General features: G+C 33.6%; 1 protein-coding gene across 1 annotated transcript in view; it reads left to right on the forward strand.

The window, feature by feature from the left end:
* Positions 1-20,837, forward strand: part of LOC111715285 (uncharacterized) — a 23,620-nt gene extending 2,783 nt beyond the window's left edge. Inside the window, exons 4-10 of the mRNA XM_023490594.1 lie at positions 4,151-4,348; positions 6,406-6,504; positions 12,002-12,141; positions 12,488-12,521; positions 14,784-14,878; positions 15,119-16,608; positions 20,281-20,837. Of these exons, the coding sequence (XP_023346362.1) occupies positions 4,151-4,348; positions 6,406-6,504; positions 12,002-12,141; positions 12,488-12,521; positions 14,784-14,878; positions 15,119-16,608; positions 20,281-20,636 (2,412 nt within the window). The 3' untranslated portion in view covers positions 20,637-20,837. The remainder of the gene's footprint in view (positions 1-4,150; positions 4,349-6,405; positions 6,505-12,001; positions 12,142-12,487; positions 12,522-14,783; positions 14,879-15,118; positions 16,609-20,280) is intronic.
* Positions 20,838-27,612: the final 6,775 nt, after the last annotated feature.

Below are 27,612 nucleotides of genomic sequence, written 5' to 3' on the forward strand. Positions count from 1 at the left end.
ACTATTTCTATTGGTGCAGAATAAACATCAAACACATGACTGAACCCTGATTGGATCAGGCGCTAATGAACTGGGGGGGTTGCTACTTTTGTAAAATTAGTATTAAAGTGACACTATATATATTTAAGCTTTAACTTTTGTTTAGTCTTTAAAAAGATTTAAATGTTTATACATTCTTCTGAAAAGATAGTTATTCATAAGAGGTTTCATTCTTAAGGGTTTCCGTTTATAAAAGCATCCATTAAAAGATAAAAAATTTTTATAATACCCTTCGTCAATAACAATATATTCCATTAAAGTATCTAGCTATTAAAGTACTCCCTTTTAAAGTATCCGATAAAAAATATGGTCTTTTTATATTTAGCTATAAAACTATCCCAATAAAAGTATCCTACTATAAAATAACCCCTCTATACGTAGCTAACTGTAAAAATATCTTCCTTGAAAGTATGCAGGTTTAAACGTTATCCCGTTAAAAGTATCCTACTATAATAGTACCAATACCAATATTTCCCTTTAAAAGTATCCAGTTATACTAATATCTCACTTTGAAAGTATCCAGCTAAGAAAGTATCACCCTTTAAAAGTATCCAGTTTTACTTATATATTCCTTTAAAAGTATCCAGTTATACTAATATCTCTCTTTAAAGTATCCAGTTATACCAATATCTCCCTTTAAACGTATAAAGTTATACTAATATCTCCCTTTAAAAGTATCCAGTTATACTAATATCTCCCTTTTAAAGTATCCAGTTACATCACATTAAAAGTATCCAGTTATACTAATATCTCCCTTTAAAAGTATCAAGTTATACTAATATCTCTCTTTAAAAGTATAAAGTTGTACTAATATCTATCTCCCTCTATAAGTTTTAACTTATAATTTGTATGGGAATTATTTTTCTTAATTGGTATCAATGAGCTGAACATTATTGATGTGAAAAATCAATTATTTTGGTCGATTTCACGGTTTTTCTACATCCCCCAGCCTCATCGCAACACCCATAAAATATAGAAAATTTCAAAGAAGAATCAGTTAGAAAAATGTATGCCATAGTTTAGTGTAAAAACCAACAAGTTAAAATAAAGTTTATCAACATAATTTTCTTGAAAATTTAAATTGCAAAAACAAATTTTGCTTACTAATAGTAAGTAATAGTAATAGTAATAGTAATAGTAAGAACATAATAGTAAGAACTAAAAACAAGTGAAACAGACATAATACATAAAAGATTGCAATCAAGAAGTTTTGGGTTGAGAAAGATAAATTTCTGTATGGAGTTTTATTTTTTTAATTTTAAACTGGCAGATAAGGTTAAGAAGATGTTGCATGTAAATATCACCTGAGATAAGATTAAGAAGATGTTGCATGTAAATATCACCTGAGATAAGATTAAGAAGATGTTGCATGTAAGTATCACCTGAGGTTTTAGAAATTATGAACTTTGACGCATACTCACACTTGTCAGCTGAACAAAAATCGTATATACATCCTTTTCCGCGCAATACCGTGCACGCTCGCAGATTAAGGCATTTCCTGACGCGCAGCATAATTGGATAAAATATGAGATCTGGATGAGAATATGGGGGATGAGAAGGAAACGGTGGAATGAGAATTCCTAGATTTCTGGATGACTTTTTGACTTTTAACACTTGGTTGTACACACGGAATGAGAATGGATCAACGCACGAAAGAAATTATTAGTCGCCTTAAACTTGAATTTTCTGCTCTCTTTATCTTTGTAAGCTGATGGTTTAACTTTGACTATTTGATCAAGCAGAAATAATTTAAAGTTTGAAATATCTAAGGTCTTAAGACATCAAAATTGAAAGGATTAGAAAATTAGAGTTAGAGGCGAAAACTCAAGTCCTTCATCTAGAAAGCGCTCAATTATCAGTTAGAAAAATATGGATTTGGCTGCGTTATCTGTAATTATTTGAAGGTATAAAAGGTACAGTTGAGAATCAGACATGCGACTTCATAACTCATTGGATAATGAGATTAATGAGATAGATAGAAAGATAGATGTTACCGCCATACTATTTCTATTGGTTCAGAAAAGACATCAAACACACGACTGAACCCTGATTGGATCAGGCGCTAATGAACTTGGCATACAGGAGTGGAAGATGCACGTGAAATTACGTGTACAGTGTCTGAATTTAATGAACTTGAGCCGCGTCTTAAATCCGCCAAAAACCGGGTTCAATTAAGCGCCGGCTTAAATCTTGAAACAATGAATACAACTTCGGCTTAAATCTTGAAACAATGAATACAACTTTAACTGGAACCAACCATATTTGAGCCGTGGCTAAAATTTAAGCTGCGGCTCAAATTCTTTAAATTCGGCCTCAGTCTCTTTAAATGTTTAGGATGAGTTTATATTTGCCAAGATATGGATTTAACTGAGTGTGAATTGGAACGCTAGTTCTGGACGCATTAACGCAGATCCGTACGCATTAACTTGGTTTTACGCATTTCAGATTCACATTATAAAAACCAAATATTACGGTTTAAAAATGATGATTTGTAGTTTTGAAATTATTACATCATCCATGATAATATGTGGGTTGTTTAATATTTTGCGTAGGTTTTAGTACACACTGTTAATATTAGCGTAAGTTCAATGATATGCGTACGTTTAAAAATAAGTTTAATTCATTCGAGCTAGCCAAACATTTGTCTCTGATAATATGAGAAATGATTTTTTTCTTGAAATTTTTTTAAAGCTTTTTCAATCTTTAGTTTTTATTTCTTGCAATTTTTTCTTCAACAATTAACAATTTTCTTTGTTTGTTTTGCAAAAATTCAATTCATGTTCTTAATTCTGAAATCTTATTCGGTTTCAATTCCTGTTTCTAATTTTTAGTTTCTTCGGTTTATATTTTTCTACTTTTTCCTGTTTTTTTTTTCAAAAAAAAATTTCTTTCGATTTCACTTCCTTCAATTCTCAATTTTCCGAATTTACTCTGAACCGTTTGAACCAAGCGATTAAAAAGTAGAAAGGTGGGGATACTAAAACTTTTTATGACATTTTTACAAAAATGGACATTTTATAGTTTACCATAAAAACTGGTACAATATTTCGACTAGACAGAATAAAATGTTTTTAAAGCATATTTTAACCACAGAGTTTCCTCACAGTTTGAATACAAGTTTACAAGGTTACATCAAGTAGAGAAGATTGAGGTTTAAATGGGATAGAATCACATAAGAATAGAAAATTTAATGAATATATACATAAAAAAGAATAAATGATAGAAGGATAGAAGGTAGAATGATAGAAGGATATAAGGATAGAAGGATTAAGAATAGAAAGAAAGAAGGATAGAAGGATAGAAGGATAGAAGACTAGAAGAATTAAGAATAGAAAGAAAGAAGGATAGAAGGATAGAAGGATAGAAGAATAGAAGGATTGAAGGATAGAAGAAAAGCAGGTGTAAGATGAGAGTTCTTGTTCTAATCTTTGATTATATTCGCCTGGATTGATTTTATAGAAGAAATTAAATCATTTTACAACGAGAAGGAGGCAATTCATGGACAGATAGCAAGCTCGCTAAATTGAAAGATAGATATATATAGTTAAAGGATAGATAGATAATTAGATGAAAAGGCAGATAGTTAGTTGGTACTTTCAGATATATAGCAAACTAGGCGTTCATTGCGCTTCGCGCCCATCTTTGAGTTGTGGCTCTATCGGTGAGCATTTTCTCTTCGTAATTTTTTTTCATTGCAAACATAGATGTACATTTCATACTTGATTAGACAATCCTTTTAAGGGTACCGTCGTGAATCGGGCATTGACATTTTTGTATGAATGGACCCTTTAAATTACGCTTTGAGTCCCTGTAAGCACCAAGCTGTTTCATGCAACAGACAGGCAGTCTTGCAGGGAGAAATTACTATGAGATTCAGACTTAAAATTGTATGATTAAAAAGTTTAACATGTCTCAAATGAATCCGAAAGAAGTTTTCCACAACACTGAATACTCAGTTCAACTACCTTACATAGCCGGTCACTCCCTTTAAAATTATTTTTTTAAAAAGGCCTACAGAAACATCAGTAATAAAAACCTAAAATTATTACAAAAAAATGGAAGCAAGTGCTATTTAAGCCTAATTTTTTTTTCTAATTGACATTTTTTTCAGCATGGAAATACAGCTCTGCACGAGGCAGCCTGGCGAGGGTACAGCCGGACCGTGGGACTGCTCTGCAAAAACAAATCTAATTTCTACATTAAGAACAGGGGAGGGTTTGCCCCCCTCCACCTCTGCTGTCAGAACGGGCACAACGAGACATGTCGGGTTCTACTCCTCCAGGGCTGCAAACCGGACATCAAAAATAATGTAAGATTTTTTAAATATTTTTTTCACATTTATCCGCTTAATTTTGACAACATGAAATTTGTATAATACAAGGACTTGCCCGATTTACAGCGCGGTATCCTGTGTGAATCTTATGACAATTTTCTTGAGTTCTATCTTCAAAATCCATTATTTATTTTAGTGAAATTAGATAAAAGTTTATAATGGGTCGTTGTTTATCGCATATATACCCTTTAAGTGTAGGGTCTCTTCAATAATTTCGTTAACAGTCCCTCAGATGGACGCGATGTTGGATCTGATCTCCGATAGAAATAATTGTTTGATTTATGAGTTATCAAAATATACAAAATATACATTATACATACATACATGGATATCTGTTGTGCGCAAGAAAAGCTAAAATTGTTCAGTCCATGACACTTTTCCTTGCAAAACTGTACGAAAACCAATGGAATTTTAAAGGGACCGTTCACTTATTTGATTAATGTCAGGGTTAACTAAACAGCCTATTCTCTGTTGATTGGTAATAGTCTTACTTTTCAAAGACAACTGTGGCCGGAGAAAAAGCCGATTTTTCGTTCAGAATTTGAGCGGGAAGGGACGGTCCCTCTCTACATTACCAAATCAACAGCGAATATCTGTTTAGTTTACCTTGAAATTACCCAAACAAGTGAACAGTCCCTCTAAATTCTCTGCGAACATGTTTTGTTTTTGTTTAATAACCCAAGAGCAATATAGTTTTATTTTCGTTAGAATTGGATGTAATAATTTACGCGAAAATATTCGCACAAATAGGGAAAATAAAGTTGCTGTTTTTTTTACCTTTTTATCATTGAACATTCAAAAAGTTGACAAAATCTGTTTTTCACAGAGCCATTTATTTTACCAAGTTTTTGGACTTCACAAATTTCAAAACATTTTAAGAAAATTGTCTTGATTTGGTTTAAACTGAGTGTTTACATGACTAGACAAGTTTCCTCAAGAGTACGATAAATCATCTGAGATACGTTCACGTCGCAAACATGGAGATTAACCTAATCTTTGCATAATTTAACATTTTATGGTCCATGTACGCATAATTAGACGCAGTTACCCTCCCCTACCCCGTCCTACCCTTAATGCAAGAAAATGAGGTCAAACTTTTTATGTTTCTTTTTCATCATTTTAACGAAAAATTATGTATAATTTGAAAGAGAGATCAGAGTCAGACTCGGCTATTTTTGTTTTAACACTCTTTCCTGGTTGGGGAAATCCAGGTTTGATTTTGCTTTTACAGGGTGTTCAAATAAACAAGAAATTAAAAGGCCTCCTGAAGGAATAGTGTTGTGAATTGCAAATTTCACTTGAAATTAAGTCTACTCTTAGTACAGGTGTTGTACAGTACAGGTGTTGTACAGTACAGGTGTTGTACAGTACAGGTGTTGTACAGTGTAGGTGTTGACATTTTAATTATTTTTCATTTCTCTGGTAAATTCTATCTGCCCCCCCCCCACAACTATGCAACACCCCTCTTGGTCCAGACTATGCAACACCCCTCTTGGGATTTAACGGTTCAGTCCTTTTCCAAGAGAACCATGACTTTCGATCGTATCTTGACCTATTTAACAGTATTTTTTGCCTTCATTTTTTCTGTCGGCCAAATCGTTATAAACAAAAAGTTACAAAAAAGACAACTCCGTAAGTTTGAAGATTGTTGAAATAAGATTGTTGAAATATAGACGTAAATCATACAATTGTTTGAATTCAAATAGAAGAAACCAAATGCGTCTCGCCTTGGTTAGTTCGGGGTGGAGGTCTTCAAAATATGAGACTTCAACTTTGTTGAGATTTCAGCGCGTTAAACTGTGTAAACCTGTTTTTATGCTAAGCAAACCTGTTTTTATGCTAAGTAAACCTGTTTTTATGCTAAGTAAACCTGTTTTTATGCTAAGTAAACCTGTTGCTAAGTAAACCTGTTGCTAAGTAAACCTGTTTTTATGCTAAGTAAAGTAATTCAGTTTTCAACAGGACTTCTTTATCACAAATAAATTGTTGGAAATAAATTTTTAAGATTTTTGTAAATATATGTTTTTTTTTAGTATGGAGACACCCCCCTACACACTGCAGCAAGATACGGGCACGCCGGAGTAATACGCATTCTGGTGAGCGGGAAATGCAATGCGTCGGAGCAAAACAAGGTAAAGCGCATTTGTCAAATCTGTCAAATCTATGAATTAATTGTAAATCTATGTAAATTGTAAAATCTATGAATTATTTCATTATCTTTGAATCTAAGAATAATTGTAGTAATAACTTGACGAAATCTAATAAGGAATTTAGTCTTTGCCACAGACTCAAATTTACTAATCCTATATCTTTGCAACCCAATGGCGAAGACCTTATTATATTTCAAACTATGAATCAGGATAGATCAAACAATCTAATTTTGATAAATCAAAGGAATCCAAAAATAAAAATTTGAGGTTGTGGCAAACGTTGAGTTCCTTTAAGAATCTCTAAATATTTGATCTTATTACTATTCTATAATTAATAGAAAAATCTTAATGACCAATCAGTGGTATTCGTATAATATCTAAATCATGCTTAATGAGCCCTACTGAGATCTAATAACTACTAATGATCCCTCTGCTAGTGTAATTATAAATTCCAACCCGACTCCAAGTATTTAAACAAGTAATGACTCGAATTCAGGGGGGGTTAACTTTAAGAATAGGAAGGGTGGAGAAAAGGAAGAACAAGATGAAGGATTAATAAAGGTTCTAAGGCTTGGGTAGAATGGTTACAGGCATTATTTAAGTTACAGGGTGTTCTTCACAAAAAAATCCACGTAAAACGTATTTTTGATTTTTTCATAACGGGCAACATTTTAGAAATTTGAATTAATTGTTTCCCTAAAAAAATCAGCTGTAGATTTAAATTGAAAAATTTTTCAGCATATTTTTTTACGGTACACCCTCGGAATGAATCTTAAAATCTTTAATTATATTTCTTTATTTTAAATCCTATCAATAGATATTCTTTTCAAAAACCTTTTCACTTCGGGGAGGGGGGGAGGGGGGCATGGGGGGAGAGACAAAGGATACACAAGGGGAATGGGTAGAATCGATTTACGTATAGATAGAATACATTTTTTATATTTACCACCTTCTGAGCAAAATCATTTGAATTGCCAATGTGCCTTGTGCATTCCCAGTTGTAGGCAACGGGTATTTGTGCATCTGTGAAAATCTGTTTTTATCAATCCTCTTTACAAAAACAAGGAATAGATATTTTAAAAGTACCGATTTTTTAAATTTTTTTGTTTAAAAAATAACCCTATATTTTCCGCGAACACCACCTACTAACTAAAAAGGGGTTATATATATATGTCTCATATATATATATACATATACATATATATGTGTAGACATATGTAGATATATATGTAGACATCTAATGGACAATCACTGGTAAATTTTCATTTATAGATAAAATCAGATTGTTCGTCAATTGTCGATTTTTACGCTGCATCATGCTTAAATCAGTTCCCCTCTTTAGAAAACGATATCCAGGAATGTAATGTGGATTTTTGTTGTTGTTTTGTTAGACCCTATAGAGGAGGGAGGGNAAGGGGGGGGGTAATTGTATAACTAAGTTTGTCTGTAAAAACTACAGATTGTTGTCTATATATAGGTATGAGTGGTTGCGCCTGATGCACATGGTTTTATCTTAATAATCTATTGTTATTCTTCATTCTAACTTACCAACCCATCTAAAGCCTCAAACCCACCTTGTAACGATGTTAGGTACATTTCCAAAGGTTTATACCTAAGCGGCTATCCCCCATTGCAGCCTGCGGCGCCTCAGAAGATCTAACCTAACCTTTGGGAAATTGCCTCTTTGTAAATTGCACATTTGGGAAGTTGCCACTTGGGAAGTTGCCCTTGGGGAACACCTTTTGGGAAAATACCTAACACCCAATTGTAAGAATAGTAGTTTTGAATCAGCTACGGAATATTTTAAGATATTTTTCATTCCATCGCGCGTGTAGAAATCCAAAACCAATAAAATTCTGAATAAACAAAAGGCTAGCGGGCCAGTAGATGTATGGTGCAAATAAAAGAAAAGAAAACACTGTTTGGAGAGCGTCACTTTCATTCATTAAAACAATTGGGTATTTTCTTATTTAATTCCTTTTTTTTCTAAATAAATTCTTCATTTGTCAGGTGATTGTGCATGCGTAATTACCTCGATTTTATATTCCTCTAAATCATTATTTAAAAATACAAATCACCCCTCAAACCTAATTTTCTCATTCTTATATCTTTGCAACCCTATGTCGTAGTCGTAGGCAGATGAAAATTTAGAAAAAATAGCTAAAAGTTTAAATGAATATAATTACAGAGAATACTGTTAAATACCCAACAACAATTTACGAGGCTGTAAATTTAAAATTTTAATTTAAAATCAAGAATTCTAATTTACACTATTTCTATTGAATAGATTGTGATTCATTCATATTCATTCATTCATGTTTTCATCTAGCAAATCCTATTCATTCATGTTTTCATCTAGCCAATACTATTCATTCATGTTTTCATCTAGCAAATCCTATGCCAGAAAAAAAGGAACAGAGCTCTTACCTCAAACTCTGATTTGCTAAAATCTTTGCAATAGGGTGTTCTTACCTTTAAATATTTAGAAAGAAATACTTCATACCCCCCAACTGTAATGTAATTGTCGGATAATCATTTAGAATTCGCCACGCTATTCTATCCCACATAACACCTTTATTCCATGCCAAGGGTTAAATATGCTATAGAAATATAACTGGGTCCGCAAATTCATATAATATATAAAAAAGATATCTGAAAAGAAAACGGTTTAGGCAAATAATATATTTTATATCCCTGTAAACATATTATACCCCTGTAATGGTTCCTAGTTTCCAATTATATTTCTAATTTATCTCAATCCTTCACGGGAAAGGATAGCTCTATAGTGTATAGGATAGGATAGATACAGGGATAGATGGGGATATATATCTTACCATCCTTTTCTCACTGTTGTTTCCCCATCTTTCAATGATCCCCCCCGGGGTGAGAAATGGGCANNNGATCCCCCCCCCCCTAGCATATTTTCCCAAGATTTACTTCTCATTTACTTCCTATATCTTTCTCCAATCTGATCATTTTTGGATTATAAAAATTTATTTTGAAAACCGTTGTACAGGTTTTAAAATTAGTGATTCATTGAAGAGAAGAAAAGTGGTAGGGAAGGGGGAGGGAGGGGAAGGTGAGGAAAGAAAAAGGGAAGATGAGGTAGAGGGAGTGAGAGGAAAGATGAATTGGGTGGGGAGGAAATTTTCAAGGAAGTGATAGATGGAGGAAAGGAAGGTTGAGGGGTAGGAAGGATATATTGAGGAAAGGAAGGTTGGGGGCTAGGAAGGATATATTGAAGAAAGGAAGGTTGGGGGTAGGAAGGATATATTGAGGAAAGGAAGTTTGAGGGGTAGGAAGGATAAATTGAGGAAAGGAAGGTTGAGAGGTAGGAAGGATAGATGGAGGAAAGGAAGGTTGAGGGGTAGGAAGGATAGATGGAGGAAAGNGGTAGGAAGGATAGATTGAGGAAAGGAAGGTTGAGGGGTAGGAAGGATAGATGGAGGAAAGGAAGGTCGAGGGGTAGGAAGGGATAGACGGAGGATGGAAGGGTTAGAGGAGATGAATATGAGATAAGATTATGTTTATGTTAAACCCCCCCCCCCCTTCCCCCTGTTATCCCTGTATCTCTCTCTATATCATGTATCTCCCTGCAGCCCCAATATTATCTGTATAGAACATACATCTATCTATCCTAGGTCCGGACCTGTCAGATTTCAGATTATTTCATTTATAGAACAAAGGATTTGAACATTGTTCTCCAACTCTCTAAAAATGTGGGGAAAATTGTATCCGAGTATAACGATGTTTTTCTCTGGTGCGTTGAAAGCTTCTCGTTCTTTTGCAATTCTTTATGACATGGTTCGAATATCTAAATTCAACCCACTTTAAAACAGAATTTTCATATTTAACCCTACAAAGGTTGGAGGGTTTGCATGCCTCCCCCCCCCCCTTTGAGACAAGAACAACTGGTGCCAAATATTCATACTTTTGCATTTAGGTTCCTTTTTTAAAAGATAACATTATAAACTTTTACTAAAATAAGGGGGTATAGGGTAGGACGCTTGTTCAATCTTATCAGGAATTCCAGCCATTTAATGGTTTAATTTCGGATTTTAGATTTGTTTGTTAGCCTATATAGTATGTATATATATAATATATATTAGGTGCCCAGTTAAAAAAATTGATCATCAAAAAAATTATAAAAAGTATTGAATTTCTTTTGAATTTCTTTTAAAGAATTTTACGACTAAAAATGATAAATTAAAAGCCATTGTTAAATAATTTTTTTCTTTCCCGTTTTTATTTAAAATATGATGTTGTTAAAGCATAAAATAATCTTTCATCAAATCTTTATCATTGTCATATAAAAATGTGTCTGAACGATACTGAGTCTATATTTGTAAGCCGAATGTTGAAGCTTTAAAATGAAAAGTCAATCTTATCATAAAATGATTTTACGCCGCTTTTAACTTCTTTTCTTCTGTCAGCCATATAAATCTAATTTGCTGATGAACCTTCTCTCACGAACAGATAACCTAGACCAATCTATACTAAATACAGGCTGTGTCAAGAAACAGTCTTGTTTTACATTTATGGTATATCGGCATCTATTAAGGAATGTTGTTTTTCACATCCCCCCCCCCACAACAAAGGAATTGAGTTTTGCCACAAACTCTGATTTTCTAATTCCTAAAACTTTGCAGCCCGTTTTCTTTGACCTTTGATATTTCAAACTATTAATTCTGTTAGATCAAATAGTCTAAGTTTGCAATATCAAAGATTTACATCATCAGGTTAGAAAATGCTAGTTTGTGGCAAAAGCTCAATTCCTTAGCAGATTTTTACATTTCTGTAAATCCGATCTTGATAAAATGTAAGGATTACTAGAAATGATATATCAGTACATTCTTGCTTGTCTATACTTTTGATTTTAAGATGAAAAAACCTGATTGCGCGGATTTTTTTCTCAACCGTACACACATGTCACGAGCTAATTCACGACACAACAAATCTAAATGACCGTCCAAATATGTAAATTACACAAAAAAAATATAATTTAAAAAAAGACAGCACTTATCATACTCTTTTTGACTCCCCCTAGGGCCTAGCTACAGGTATCTCTAAATCTGATATGTACAAGGACTATATATATCGTAAAGTAAATGTAAAAAGAAAATATGACCGTAGTCCACATGTGTTTAAACTTTATTAAAATGTTGCTAAGTAATGATATTATATTGAGTGATAACTCCGAAATAAATGATTTTGCAAGGTTTCGCCTAGTCAGCGCAGAAGTTAGATTTGATGGCTGCAACAAAAGAAAATCGTAAAACTCGCATAAACCTGATCAATAATATGGAAGATATCGTCGTTTGTCTACCATGGAATAAGTTTAACTCTGAAATATATCATACAATTTTTTAAGTCTAAAATATGGATATCTCATTTCTACCATATCAGACGAAGCTTTTAGGTGTACCTTTCTGATTCGGACAAGTTTCTTTAACAATGTAAATATTTAATTTTTGTTTAGAATGGTGACACAGCCCTGCATATAGCTGCAGCTATGGGTCGAAGAAAGCTGACCAAGATTCTCATAGAGTCTGGGTGTGATATACAGGCTAAAAATAAACAGGGGGAGACATCTTTAGATATATCAAGGAACATACATCAGTCAATCAATCAATCATGAAAATGTTTGAAATATCTAAGGTCTGCAACATTGGGTTGTTAAGATATAGGGATTTAAAAACCATAGTTTGTTGCAAAGACTCCATTCCTTATGAACATTCCAAAATTGTTTTCGGATATTTAATATCAAGATGATAGTGTAAGGTAAGGTGTTTTAAATGTTCCAATGATAATCATCAGCAATTAGTTTAGTTTTTTGACATATTCTAAACTTTCTCACGAAGAAATCGATGAGAATTTTGCCAATTACATGTTTAAACCTAAAGCTAAAAACAAGGGTTTTTTAAGGTTCTGAAATTCACAACAAAAAAAGCATTATTGATTTTAGAACATCAAATCCCAAGGCATTGCGACACTTCAAAGTCAACCCTCTCTTGAAAAACAATGCAACTTTTCTTAGCAGGCTGAACCTATGCGCCAATTGAAGGTTTTTTAAACTGTAATGCATTAGCAGTATTTTGTCCGTATACGACCTCTTGTTTAATTATCTGACCCCTCGCATTCTTGATGTCCCGAGACACGTCCCATATATCTTGGACATCCCATATCTTGAATACTATCGGAGCTAGGAGGCACGAAACCTAAGTTTTCTTCTAAACCTTGAGCTTCACATCTATCTACAGATCTATAGACAAATCTTAGCTCACGAGCCAGTGATAGACAGATAGATAGTGGGGGGACACAGTCATAGCAAAGTTAAAGGGACTGTACACTTCACACATTTAAAGGGACTGTATACTAGAAAGATATCTTCGTTTTTGTATTTTAAAAAGTATTGAATTTCACAATTTTCTAAAATAAATCTGCGACATCAATGGACTGCTCGTATTTTCGAGTGAACCTCCATGGAAAGATTGCAATGCCCTGCCCGATTCACAATGGTACCCTGATGGTTTTTCCTGATCAAATATGAAGTATATATCAATGCTTATAATGTGCACTGATTATTTTCAATTGGGACAAAATTAACATATCGGAATTATCAGAATATTACACTTTAAAATAGAATAAAACACTTTAACACTTTAAATCTTTAAATTAAACCTCGCAAAATGATTTTGAAAACTTTATATTAAAGGTTGAGTATATATATTATTTATAAGCCCATTAAATGTAATCAGGAAAATGGAATGTATGACTAAGCGAAAATGTGAATACTGGATAATGATTTCTCAATGAAAAGAAACATAAAAAGAATTTTACAGATATACCGCTATTAACTATCTTATTAGCATATCTTCTAGGAAACCTTCGAAATTGTTAGAATAAAAGGATTTAAATAGCTCTTAGCCAAATTTAAGTATATTTTCTTAGATATACATTTTACGTTCCATTTTCGTTAAATAACTATTGAAAAGTAATTGATATCTCATCATTCTTATTTTTTTTCGTTGCAAGTTGATGTTGTAGACCATTTTTTTCAAGTATTATGAACTGGATCTAGAAGTTAATGTTTAAGATATCAAATACGGATGGTAGGCGATGATTATACCAAAATAATAAAGACGAATTTTTTGTTCAAGTTTTAATTGTTAACAAGCTTTTTTTGAATTTAAAGTTTACAAGTAATAAAAGAGAAAATTTTTTTATTGATGGCTTCTCTTTGTTTCCATGTTTTTGTTTATTCATATTGAAATCGAAAGTCGTCTTCATTATATGTTATAATGGCCTACCACCGTACCAACCTTCAGTTGTAATAATTTTCAAAATATTAAATTTTCTTGATTTTAGTAAAAAATTTTCTTTTTTGTGGTTTACTAAAAAGATATTACTGTTTATTATTATTTATAAAACTCCAAGTTTTATAAATCTGAAACCCTGAAAGTATCGGATCTACATATTATTGTGAGCGCTACAGACTCGATCAGTCATTTGAATTTCAAACATGAGGCACGTTTTCAGAATTTAGTTAACGTTCAGAATACTCGCCGATCCTCGTAGCATCATTTGAATTCCGTAATTGATGCTAAATATATTCTTCAGATAGCACGAAAATGACATTTTTGATGAGTTTTAAATTGTTGGTTTCTATCAACGAATCAGAATACATAACATGAAAGGGTTAAAGGATGCGGGGGAAGGCTAGATATCAGAATACATAACTTGAAAGGGTTAAAGGATGAGGGGTAAGGATAGATGATATCAGAATGCATAACATGAAAGGGTTAAAGGATGGAGGGGGAGGAAGGTTTTCAGAATACATAACTTGAAAGGGTTAAAGGATGGGGGGGAAGGATAGATATCAGAATACATAACATGAAAGGGTTAAAGGATGGAGGGGGAGGATAGATATCAGAATACATAATATGAAAGGGTTAAAGGATGGGGGGTAAGGATAGATATCAGAATACAGTTTAGGATACCAATTTCGTTTCGCTCTGGGATACTAAAGATTGAAATGCGAGAAGAAATTTTGCATTCAAACAATATACTGCAGATCTAGACAGAACAGGCCGGTGTTAGACACTTTATAGGATGCCATACGAAACTTTTTTATGTTTTTTTTTATATTTTTTGATAGAAAAAATGTCGGTCAGTCATTACATATGATAAAAAACTAACAGAAAATACCCATGATGCCCAGCCCCNGTAGTAGTATTATTTTTATTATTTTTTACTTTCAGGCCAAAGCTGGGAGGGTACGAAGTAAGGAGGACCTACACTGGAGTCCGTATGGTTGCCATTATCAACCAGATATGGAAGAATTCCCAATACCTAGGTAAGAGAAATGTTATACATTTTTTAAAAAATTTTTAAACAGTTTTTTCCATTGTCTTTAATTATCAGTTTAATTTCAGTAATTTTCGAAAGACAAACACCACGATAGGATTTTTTTAACTTTAGAATTGTTTGGTTGTGCAATTCAAAAGCAAAAATAAGATCGAAATAAATGACCACAACGTTTACTTTTAAATCTAGTTTTCCGCGAAATCTAAAAATAAAAATAACCCCTTTTTAGGATTGACAGTATCCCTGATGATCCTCTCCGAGCCGGAGAACAATATTTCCTGGATTTGGCGGGAAACATTAAAAAAGGTCCAACAAGTAAAAGTTACGCTTGCTACTGTGGTCCAGCCTTCCAGAAGTTTGAAAAGAAACTAGAACGAGACAAGAGAGAGCTCTTGAAGCACATCGACTCCAGCCATTCTAAACTGGACAGTAAAATCAGCCACCTGGAGAAGAAAACCAAGGATCAAGTGTTTAATCTAAACCAGAGCATGAAGGAAAGTTTTGCTACGGAGAGAAGTGAGTGCATGGATAGGATGGATCGAAGAGCGCTCAGGGAAAGAATTGCAATAGAGAGACAGCAGGCGGTCAGAGATATTTCATTAAAACGAGATCTGGCGTCCTGGTTGGATAAAAAGCTCCGTGAGATTGAGACTAAGCATGGAGCGGATGGTAAAAACTCCGCGCTTCTGAGAACCATGGCACTCCGTGCAGCTGGAAAACGTGCTAAAAACTCTGGAATTACAGGGCTAGATGTTGGAACCCTAAGACGAGCCATGAGCGAGGAATTATTGTCAGATGTTGGGCTAAACGAGGATGCGAGGCCGGTGTTAAGAGAAGAGACAACCTCTGTATACAAAGGTTTAATCGTCTCAGATACTCCGTCCAACAGGGTTCGGAGAAACAGCGCCGGCGACGAATGTTTAGATCCTGCTCCGTCCCCCCTACTCCGAGAACATGATGGAGAGCACGAATTCAACCAGGATATCCTGGCTTACAGTACAAACAGTGAATCTTATCTGGATACAAGTCATTCTGAACGTGGTTCTTCCATCACTAGTAGAGAGAGTAGGAGCAAACCTCAACAAAGACCGGAGAGTGTAGTTTCACCGTCCAGTGCCTCACAAAACAAAGGAAAGGGTTCAAAGAGTGACTTAAACCCCAGTGGTGGGACGGGAACTAAGAGAAACGGACTCATTCGACCAATTCCAATGTGTTTCAGCAGTGAAAACATTCACACACTCATCCCTCCTATTGAGGAGCTAAACCTAAACCAAACTAATTATAAAACGTCTCAGGAAGGGTTAAATCTATCGTTTAAAACTCAGATGCCTCCAATCCGCCGGTTTTCCACGGAGGCAGATATCCACCATGCCACACCCCTGATGTTGGAGCCGGAGCCGGAACCTTACGAGAATGAGTTCCAACAGAGCTATCTCCAACCTGAGCTAAACCTACCTCCATACAGAGCACCGCCCACCCTCAACCCGGTTCCGCCCCACCTCTACCATCCCAGGGACAGGTTAGGTCAGGGTCCCCTCCTGCCCCCTGTAGACGAGGATGAGTATAGTGGAGAGCAGGATGAGGAGAAGGAACAGGATTTACATAGACAACTTCTCAACTTACCCCTTCACTCAGACGGAGGTTCTCATGATTCACACAATGACTCCGGATACTCAACAAGGTTCGGAGCAAGTGCTGGACCCTCCCCTAGCTTATCAGGTAATTAAACCCTCTCCGCCTAATTTAAAGTAAACCTGAATAAGAGATAAAGTCATGTTAATTAAAAGTCAGAATTTAATAATCATCCATTTTTTATTGAAAACTAGGATATTTCCGTTAATTTTGCTCAGATCAAGGTTTTTTAAATAATCTCTATTTCTAATTTTTATTTTTTATTTTGAGATACATTTGTCTCTCTTTCATAACTCATCAAATAGGGGTGGATGGATTTCAATATTTTCGAATAATTATAATGTTTCACCATTTATAATGTTAAGGAAGATATATTAAGTATTTTACAAATTAATCAAGTAGTATTTTACAAATTAATCAAGTAGTATTTTACAAATTAACTACTTCTTTTGAACTTGTGAACTTATGTCCAGGACTACAAAAACGTATAAGTGAGTTTATGTGAGTCTAAAAATTTGATGACTAAGTTTCAGAGTTGTTTAATTTTAGTGTCCTGTGTACAGTGTACTGTACATTATGCATGTACTGTACATTATGCATGTACTGTACATTATGCATGTACTGTACATTATGCATGTACTGTACATTATGCATGTACTGTACATTATGCATGTAATGTACATTATGCATGTACAGAAAACGTTAAACAATGCATTGCCGTGAGTTACCATTTACTGTACATTATAAACCGTACATAAATTAACGCTAAGAATGAATTTGAAATGCATAAATGCAGTTTTAGTTTGTCGTGAGTGTTTAAAATGCATTTATTTCACCTTTACACTCTGTACAATACTTTACAATACAAAACATATACATTACTTACAAACCACGCAATACAACCAGAGTTTGGCATCGTGTTTTAGGTTTTAACTATTCAGAGGACCCCATAGAGATCTTTAAAATATTTATAAAGATATATATTAAAGCAAAGATTTTATTCTTGCAAAAGTTTTTCATAACGATTTGACAACACGGTTAATCTTTATCTATATATATAACTTTGCTTGTATTTTTGTTTGTTTGTCTCCAATAAACGTCAAAACGGCTGAAGTGATCGGGCCCAATTTTTGTGTGGGACCTCACGTGACCCCAGGAAAGGTTTATGAATGATCAAAATTTTAAAAATTTGTGTTTAAAAGATTTTTATTTTTATAAAACTTTGAAAATGCCCGAAAAAATATTATGAAATCCGCAAACTTAAAAAAAAAATTATACTGTACAAAGAGAAGATGTTCACAGATAAAGTCACAATTAAAAGCCTAAAAGCTTGTCTGTCTGTTTGTCTGGGTGGCTGTTTGTTTGTATCCAATAAAATTCAAATCGGTTGAACCGATCCGGCCAAAATTTTTTTGGGGACCTCACATGACCCCAGGGAAGGTTTATAAATTATCGAAATTAAAAAAATAGTCTCCAACAAATTCGATTTCCATAAAATTTTCAAAATCCACGAAATTTGTTTTATAAAATTCACAAATTTTTTTGCTTTTGATTTAAAATGTATACAAAAAGAAAATGTTCACAATTGAAATAGAAGATGGGAACAAAGCGCCCTAAACGCCTCGTTTTTAAAGAATGTATTACACTCAGAAAAAATACATACATAACTACAATTAAACCAGTTATTTAAATTTTTGGTTTAGCTATGCATCGTATTTTGCACAAAGAAAACAATTTTGACAAATATCTCAGATTCTTAAATAATCTCTTAAAAGTCTAAAAACCCTGATTGCTTGAAAACGCATGCGTTTAATGGTCCTTCATGCAATACCCGATTCACACCGGTACCCTTGAAGCTTTTAGCTTATCAATATTGTGGAAAATGTTTTTCTAGGTTCAAATTCTAATTGTTCCTTTATGCTTTCTTGCAGTAGAAATGCGCAAGTCACTTTTGTAGAGAAACTACAATTGAAAATAATCAGTTTTAAAATTATAGACATTGATATCTAATTCATTATTTTGATCAGACAAAGCTTTTAAGGGAAGTGTTAAGTTGTAAATCGTGCATTACAATCTTTTCATGGAGGATCACTTAAAATTACGCTACCAGTCCCTTAAAGAAAAAAAATGTTCTAATGATAAAATATCTGACTGTGGTATCGCGTTTGAAGAATGTTTTGAAGTATTTGAACATTTATCCCCTGTCAACTAGAATTCAAGTTGGTTAATAGGACCTCACAACATACACATTCATCAACAGCCACACACCACACTCAACAGTCGTCTTTCATTGACGCGGAATACAGAAATAATACTTTATTCTTTAAAGTGATTGTAGTTTTAACTTAGATCACAGTAATCCACAGGTTGAAAGCTTTCACTTACTTCAAAAAAGAATAAAGCTAAAACAAGTGAATTAGAGTTTTAAGTTTCTAAAGTTTAATGTACGTCTGGCTTTATCTGTATTTGGAATATTCTAAAAAATGAAAGGTCTCGTCACTAATTTGAAGGGTATTATTTTACATGTTTTTTTTACTACGAAAAGGGTGTCAATATGATACTTTAAGTCGGACAAATTGTTCAGGGGGGGGGCCACTAAGTCTAAGATTTTAAAGACAACCTTAAACTCTTTAAATATGACAATTTCAAGGCAAAATTAAGTCTTCTACCTTGAATATATTCTGTTGGTGGCTTATTCGATGGTAAGGCAAAGAAAGAAACAAGTTTACGGTTGCAAAGAATAATAAGAGGGGGTTTGAAAACAGAAGAATTGAAACTGATGATTTAGATATTAATTTCAAAAACTCTAATCGATTTGATATTCCTTATTTTTTCATATTTTCATATATTAGATATTTTCTCTAAAAATGTTTGAACTTTTCAACGTTTTTGGTATTTCGTGATTCAAGCCCGGTAATTTAGGAAGGTACAGGGGTCAAACCTTGATTCTCAAAATATAGTTCTTTACTTAAAATTCGTTCCATTAGTTTTCGACATAGGTTTTCAGGCGCGCACAATAAAAAGTCTATTTTTTTTTTGTCCATGAGCCGCGATTTAAAAGCTTCGGCTTGGGTCTTAATTCCCTAAACCCAGCTTTAAGACCCAACTCTGACGACACGTGAATGACAGCTGCGAGATCTTAGGCTGGGCTAATGGGGTTAGGCCCAATGGAGTGCAGAATAAGGCTTAATGTAGCCAGCAATTAAAATCCGCCAAATACATTATTAAACCGGTTTTAAGAACACAACTCTGTGAAAAATTAGATGCAACTTAAATCAGAAAGCCCAAGCTGTGTATAAGGCCCAAAAAAATTTTATCGACCTGAGTGGGATTATCTTGAATTTTTAAAATCGCCGGCTCTGGTAAAATAACAATGACGATAAGGTTTTCATCGTATATAATAAGTGTTTTTTCATTGTTACCCTTTTTATAGCTATTAATAAAAGTTTTATTTACCAAGACTGGGCCGACTTTAAAGTGTCCTTGAGATTATCTCACAAACTCACACATGCTTTCTTTTTCAGCCCAAAGTACATTTTTGTGCTATAAAGCATTTGTATTAGATTTAGGATTTACGAAGTGATTAAAAAAATTCTTATCGGCTTCTGTGTAAAAACTTTTATATCACTATAAGAGGGACTCAGAGGACTAATGTGGACCAATTCTATTACAAGATGTTAAAAGATTAAACTGTTTTTGGTATTTTCTTTATCCCAAGTTTCATCATTTTAAAGCATTTCATATTTTGTTCAATTTCAGGATCAAGAGCAGGCAGCACAGATGGAGATGGATTTCATCTTCGGAATCAGGAACTTGGTCTTCCGGTCACCCACCCCGGTCATCCCGGTCATCCTGGGCACCAGGGCAACCAATCCACCCATCCACATTACCATACTCAATATCCTGGTAACCAGGCTTACAATCCTCCACCGCCTTACCACCCGCCCCACACCGGTTTCCCGCCTCACGCCGTATTTCCCGTCAACGGACTACCGCCTCATCTTAGCGGTGGACAGGGCGGTCAAGGCGGACAAGTTCCAGGACCTAGGATTCGTGCACTTCAAAATAAACTCAAGCTTACAGATATAAATGATGCAAAGGGCAGCCTTGTTTGAACAACAACAGCACCAACAAGTAAAACGGAAATAAGTGTACAAAATGTTACCGAAAAACTGAAAAAGTGAACAGACCCTTTGAATACAAAAATTTTTTCTCGATAAATGGACAAAATGAAAAATTAGGTGATCTAGTCAAATCCAGTTAATTGTGATATATAACACACTTAATTTATCTAAATACATATTCAAGTTGTTAAACATTGAACTTGCTTATTCTAAGAGAAGATGTGAGTATCTAAGGCGTTGCCAGTTTGGGTAAATTTATGTCTTTCAGCAGTCATATTCTTTTCAAAAATATTTTCTGCACAGAACTGCCAGAAAGGGGGGAGGATGTGAACATTCGGTTCAGAGTACAAAAGTGCATTTTACACAATTATTCTCTAAATATTTAAAGTAGTGATGTTTGTCTGTCTGTTTGTATCCAATAAACTTCAAAACGGCTGAACCGATCGGGCTCAAATTGTGTGTGGGACCTCACATAACCCCAGGAAGGGTTTATGGATGCTCAAAATTACAAAAATTTGTGTCTAAAGTTTTTGATTTTTGTAAAATTTTGAAAATGCGCGAAAAAAAAATATTATGAAACCGCGAACTTTTTGCTGTTATTGTTTATATTGTACACAAAGAAGATGCTCACAGATAGAGCAATAATTAAAAGTAGAAATAGCGCCCTAAAATCCTAATAAGAGTATAATTAAATAAGAATATTAGTCAAAAATAGTAAATTCCAGAAGAATTTAAATCAATAAGAGTATAATTCTATAAGAATTTTAGTCAAAATAGTATAATTCCATAAGAATATAAATCTATATGATTCCATATCAGTTTAATTTTATGAAAGTGTGAATCGTAAAAAGAAATTTCATTTTTATATTAAGCTTACTAGTTTCTGAAAAATTTGATAACAAATTTATAGAGTGAGTCAGTGAGCATCATCAATTAGTATTTTTCTAATTGAAATTTTTCGACGGTTAGAACCACGGGTCTAAAATAGGCTGTATCAAAATATTTGGAGAAATTAACTAATCACAACTGTCAAGCCACAAACTCTATTTTCTAATACCTTGGTCAGCATATATATTAATACAACATCGTTCAACCGTTTACTGAAATGGTGACATATATATTTCACTACATGTCCTGTCTTAAAATACTAAATAATAATAATATTGATATATATGCTGACCATGTTTTTATTATATTCTTGCAACCCTTATTTCGTTGGTATTAAACCTTGTTAATTATGTTGATCAAATAGTCAAAGTTTTTAATGCGTAAAGTTTACACCATCGCAGGTACCAATCTCCACATATTAGACAATTTGAGTTTTAGACAGTAGAGTTGTTTGAAATTTTAACAACATTAAATTCGAAAAAATATCATAGAGACTAACGAAATTAAAATACTTAATTTTTTGGGCAGCCTGCTGAGTTGTAAAACAAGCCCGGAGCAACCCATAGTTTCATAGAACTCAACGGTTTGTAAGGCGAGCAAGAAGAAGACGAACTCACAGAGACTGCTATTAGGCTTTTTAGGAGAGATCAACTAGCGATGAAGAGACAGCGTAATTATAGGTTAATAATCAAACATCATTTATCAATAATCTTGGGCGCGCAAATTCTACAGCAACGATCAAAATTCTTTTCTAACACGAGAAATAAAAAAATTGTTTAGTTTTCCAACAAACTTACCAGAGCTGGAAAAAATTGTATTGTGGATATAGAAATCAATGCTTGGTCGTGAACTTATGTTAATCTATATTCTATATCCGCAATGCAATTGTTCCCTGAATGGATAACTAAAACGAACAAGTAAATCATTGATCCTCAAATAGTGTCCACAGTGGAGATTGAGATCAGCGGACAGGATTATGAGTATGAAACACAAAAGTTCCAAACTCCTATCAAAACTTATGTTTAAAATGCTTCTAAATTGTTATCCAGCACGGAAACTTTTAATTTAGCAATTAAGTGGTTAATCCATAAAAAAAGTGATTATTATTTTCGTGATCACTATAACATATAAAGTTATCCAAATTGGATTAACTGAATCTGTCGGACCACATAACATACGGATTAATGCTTTCTGAAGGGATTATAAACATAAAAAATGTCGACCATAGACAGAAACTGATGGAATTCCTTTAAAGCACGGAGAATATAAGGAATATCATTTTCAGTTTGGAAACTAACTCACCAGAAAAGAAACTGCTATCCCTGTCCGCCTAATGGTGTAGACCTTTGATATTATAAATTATGAATTACTAGTAAAGTGCCTGGCGTTGCCCATGGTATTTTATAAACGCTTGAAAAAGAAATTTCGATGAGCAAGCTAAAGTTTTCAAAGGTTTTTGCACTGTACACTGTCTAATATAAAGGGATTAGAAATTCGACACCTCCAATCGTGAAAGGGTTAAAAGAATTTATTTTGGTCACGTGCAATATAAAGTCCATTATGTCTAGTTTTTCTTGTATTTACAAGAAACACGTGTTTCAAAGTTTTCCCAAATCCGTGTTCTAAATTTAATAGTTTTCTTAATAACAGGCGGAGCCCTGTGTAAACTAAGAGTATAATAATTAGTTAAACCTATGCATAATATTCAATAGTTCGGACAACAATAGAGGGGTATATATATAGATTTAGAATAATAGAACAGATAGGGGGGGGGGGGATGAAAGATACACTATATAGATATGAGGAAAAGATAGGTAGATAAATAGACAGATGTTCAAGTATACTTAAAATGTACAGGGAAGTCTGGACATTTATTGTATTTAGACAGATAGATAGACAGATAAAACCTTCTCCTGAGACAAAGGTTTAAAGGGGTGCATCACTAATCTGAAATGTAATTAACTAGATGGAGTGTGTCATTTAAAATTACGTGAATAGAAAACAATGAGTAATATACTCGGTTCGAAAACGAAGGCTTACTAAAGAAAAACATCTAATTCACCATGAGAACGATACAAAGATGGATAGATAGATAGATAGATAGATAGATAGATAGATAGATAGATAGATAGATAGATAGATAGATAGATAGATAGATAGATAGAATATAAGTAAGTAGATAGAAAGAATATATGTAGATAGATAGACAGTGAAATAGAGAGAGAGACAGATATGTGGATAGATAGATGAATAGAGAGATATATAGATGGTTAGATAGACAGATAGATATAGAAATTTTTAGATAGCCAAACAGATAAAGAGAGATATAGAGATGGTTAGATAGACAGATAGATAAAGAGAGATATAGGAAGATGGTTAGATAGACAGATAGATAAAGAGAGAGATAGAAAGATGGTTAGATAGACAGATAGATAAAGAAACAGATAAAGAGAGATATAGAGATGGTTAGATAGACAGATAGATAAAGAAGATATAGAAAGATGGTTAGATAGACAGATAGATAAAGAGAGATATAGAAAGATGGTTAGATAGATGTAGATAAAATAAAAAGTTTAGATATCCTATATGGGAATGTATTACATTGTGTTGTGATATGACTGGCAAGAGAAGAATCCATTACAAATATATCAATTCATTCGCACTTCCTCACATATATATATTTATACTTTCTTTCTTTTGTTCATTTTATTCACTTATTCATTTATTCATTTTATTCACTTGTTCTTTTATTCATTTTATTCACTTATTCATTTATTCATTTTATTCACTTGTTCTTTTATTCATTTTATTCATAATTTTTCCTTTCTAACTTTAATTTATTCAGTCATTAATTCAACCAACCTTTTACCAATTTACTAATTTATTCATTTATCCATCAGTTATACGCTCACTCATTTTTATTACATCCTTTCGATCATTTATGAAAAAAGTTAATTCAGATGTAAAGCAATCTCAGCCAAGCCTCGAATAAACACAGACTATCAGTTCAGAGCTGAAAACTTTAGACTGAAATATCCAATTGTCATTTTGCTTCTCTGGAGTTTAAATTCATGTGGAGAACAAGCAATATTTAAACTGGATATTAAGAAAAAGAGTGGTTTAAGCCTTAATCCTGATATCCACCATTCTAAAGTTTTCAGCTCTGGATATATATCTCGATACAAATATTATCATCATCAGTCCTAACACAATTAAAAGATGAACAAGAGTTGGAAATAATTAAATAATCTTCTAACAGACAGTTAAAAAACAAATTGTAGCGTATATTAACCAAGGATGTGTGGTGTTGGAGATGTCTAGATTTAAACTGAAGTTGAGGAATGTTTACAATGGTGGGGGGCTGCTGACGGTCGGGGCTCAAAAGATGTCAAATTTGTGTTTCTTGAATAGAAGATGAGGAGGTCTGGGATGACAATTCAAAGACATGAATCTCTGAAGAATAAAACAAAAACAATACTAAACAAAGGAGTTCTGGCAACAAACTCAGATTTTCTTATCCCTATATCTTTACAATATTGTGGTGTAAACATTTTAAATTTCAAACTTAGATTATTTTATCAAACAGAATTCATAGTTTGAAATAATTAAGGTCTACGACATTGGGTTGCAAAGATATAGGGATTAGAAAATCAGAGTTTGTAGCACACGTGGATTTAACGGTTCTGTCAATATTCCAGAAAGCTGTGACTTTCGATCACAATTTGACTTGTTAGCCATTTTTCTTTAATACTTTTTTGTTGGCATATACATTTTGAATGAAAATGTATAAAATAAACAAATCCGTAAAGTAAATAATTATTGAATTAAAGACGAAAACACGTTTGATTTCAAAAAGAAGAAACCGAATGCTGCTCACTCTGGTTAGTCCGGTGTGAGCAAAGACTCAATTCCTTTAATATTATAACAGCGATTGAAAACAAATTAATAACACTTTCTTTAGAAGCGATTGAGAAACTGTTGTGGAGAAACCAAGCGGTGAAAGTTCGTTTAAAAAAATCCCAGCTCAGGATACTTTTAGGGTTGGTCCAGTTTTAGTTCTCACTGATCTATTCCTTATCATACTCTCAGGCTACTCTAGCAGGGCTATCTTGCACCATCTCATGGGAACACAAAGAACACAGAGTATGAGGTTATAGAGTTAGCTCACATCAAACATGGGAACACAGAGAACACAGAGTATGAGATTATAGAGTTAGCTCACGTCAAACTGAAGTAAAATGCACGAAAGATTGAAAATTGACATTTTATAAAAAAAATAACTTCTCTTTTGTAAAGCTATAGCGAAGAACAAAAATGTTTGGAATTTCTAATATGTCTCCGAATAAAATGTTTGGAATTTCTAATATGTCTCCGAATAAAATGTTTGGAATTTCTAATATGTCTCCGAATAAAATTGTGTTTCTTATACTTGTATGTAAAATTAAAAGTGGAGGTGCTACGAGGTCACAAAGTTGTACAAGTAACGTCGCATGAAAGTTCTCTTCTCCTTCTGGTTAATATGTGGTGAGCTCTCAGCAAAATTAGAACCATTGGAAATTAAAAACCCCCTGGAATCTCTAGGTGGTTAATATTTCTATAGATTCTAATATTTCAGAGACTAAATGACAATCCTTTGTTAAGAGCTGGTTTTAACATAAGTTTTTAGATTAGCGAAATGTATACAAAAAATCCAGCTTTTTAAAAAGGAAGACTTTTTTCCTGGGGATTTAACTATGTCCAATTATCGATTGGTTTGTTTTAGAGAACAGGCCCAAAACTATGTAAACGTCCATATTGACGAAACAAATGTGAAATTGTAAAATTAGAATACAACTTCAAATAAAATAAAATCATATATTCTTCTGCAATAAACATAATTAAAAATCAACCAATAAATAAAAATAAAAATAAAAATATAAAAATCTTACATTTTCCTCTCGGTAAAACATATTTTTATCTTCTTAATGATATATCTAATTGATATAAATAATAAACAAAGACAGTTTTCGTAAAGGCTGAAACGATAATTATATGTGCAAAATATTCAAAGTGAAGGATTACTTGAATTTACTATATTACGTCCAAGTAAATGTGCATTACTGTTAGTTCCGCTATCATATATTCGCTGAGACTGCCCGTTACATAATCACACCCAACTTTAAAAATAGGATTTCTGATAAGAAAGATATTTTTTAAATTAGGTAATATTGGATGAGAGGTGGTTCCTCCCTCCTTCCCCCACGAAACCAACTTTTCTTCCTTAAACCATCTCTTTACTTCTTCCTTCACACTTCTTTATACCACCTCTTCACTTCTTCCTTCACCCTTCCTTCTACCACTTCTTCACTTCTTCCTTCACACTTCCTTCTACCACCTCTTCACTTCTTCCTTCACACTTCCTTCTACCACCTCTTCACTTCTTCCTTCACACTTCCTTCTACCATCTCTTCACTTCTTCCTTCACACTTCCTTCTACCATCTCGTCTCTTCTTCCTTCACACTTCCCCTTCACCTTTCTCCTCCTCATCCCTTCTAGCACATTCTCATACTTCTGCTTCTGTCACAACCCTTCTTTTTCCACCTTTTCCTCCTCCCCCTTCTTTTAACCCAGAAGGCCTTTTCCCTTATTCTCCGTTCCCCCCTTTTTATAATTTTTTTTTTTAATTATTTTGTACAGATCATACAAAAAAATTCTTGTCCTCTATTTTTCCTTCTTCATTCTCCTCCGTTTTCTCCCTAAATTCGTCATCAAATCCTTCAAATTCCCGTCAATTCCAACCCTTTTATTCCCATTCCATATATCCAGACTCCCTGGCCAATTTTCCTTCATTCCCTTCTCTCTCCCGTTTCAAACTTTTTTATTCTTCGCTCCCTAATAAGTAATATTGCACTCTTCGGTCTATTTCAGCAATCTGCCCCCTCCTACCCCCCTTTACTCTCTCCTCCTCTACCCCATCCTGTGCTTGCATGTGTCTTATTTAGCTAATTTGTAGTGTGGGCTGTATGCTCTTCATATACTGTTACAGTTCATACAGTCTTCACTCAGAAAAAGAAAGTTTTGTTAGACAGATAGACAGAC

This window comes from Eurytemora carolleeae, unplaced genomic scaffold (assembly GCF_000591075.1).
Source record: "Eurytemora carolleeae unplaced genomic scaffold, Eaff_2.0 scaffold1658, whole genome shotgun sequence".
In the NCBI taxonomy this organism is placed as follows: domain Eukaryota; kingdom Metazoa; phylum Arthropoda; class Copepoda; order Calanoida; family Temoridae; genus Eurytemora; species Eurytemora carolleeae.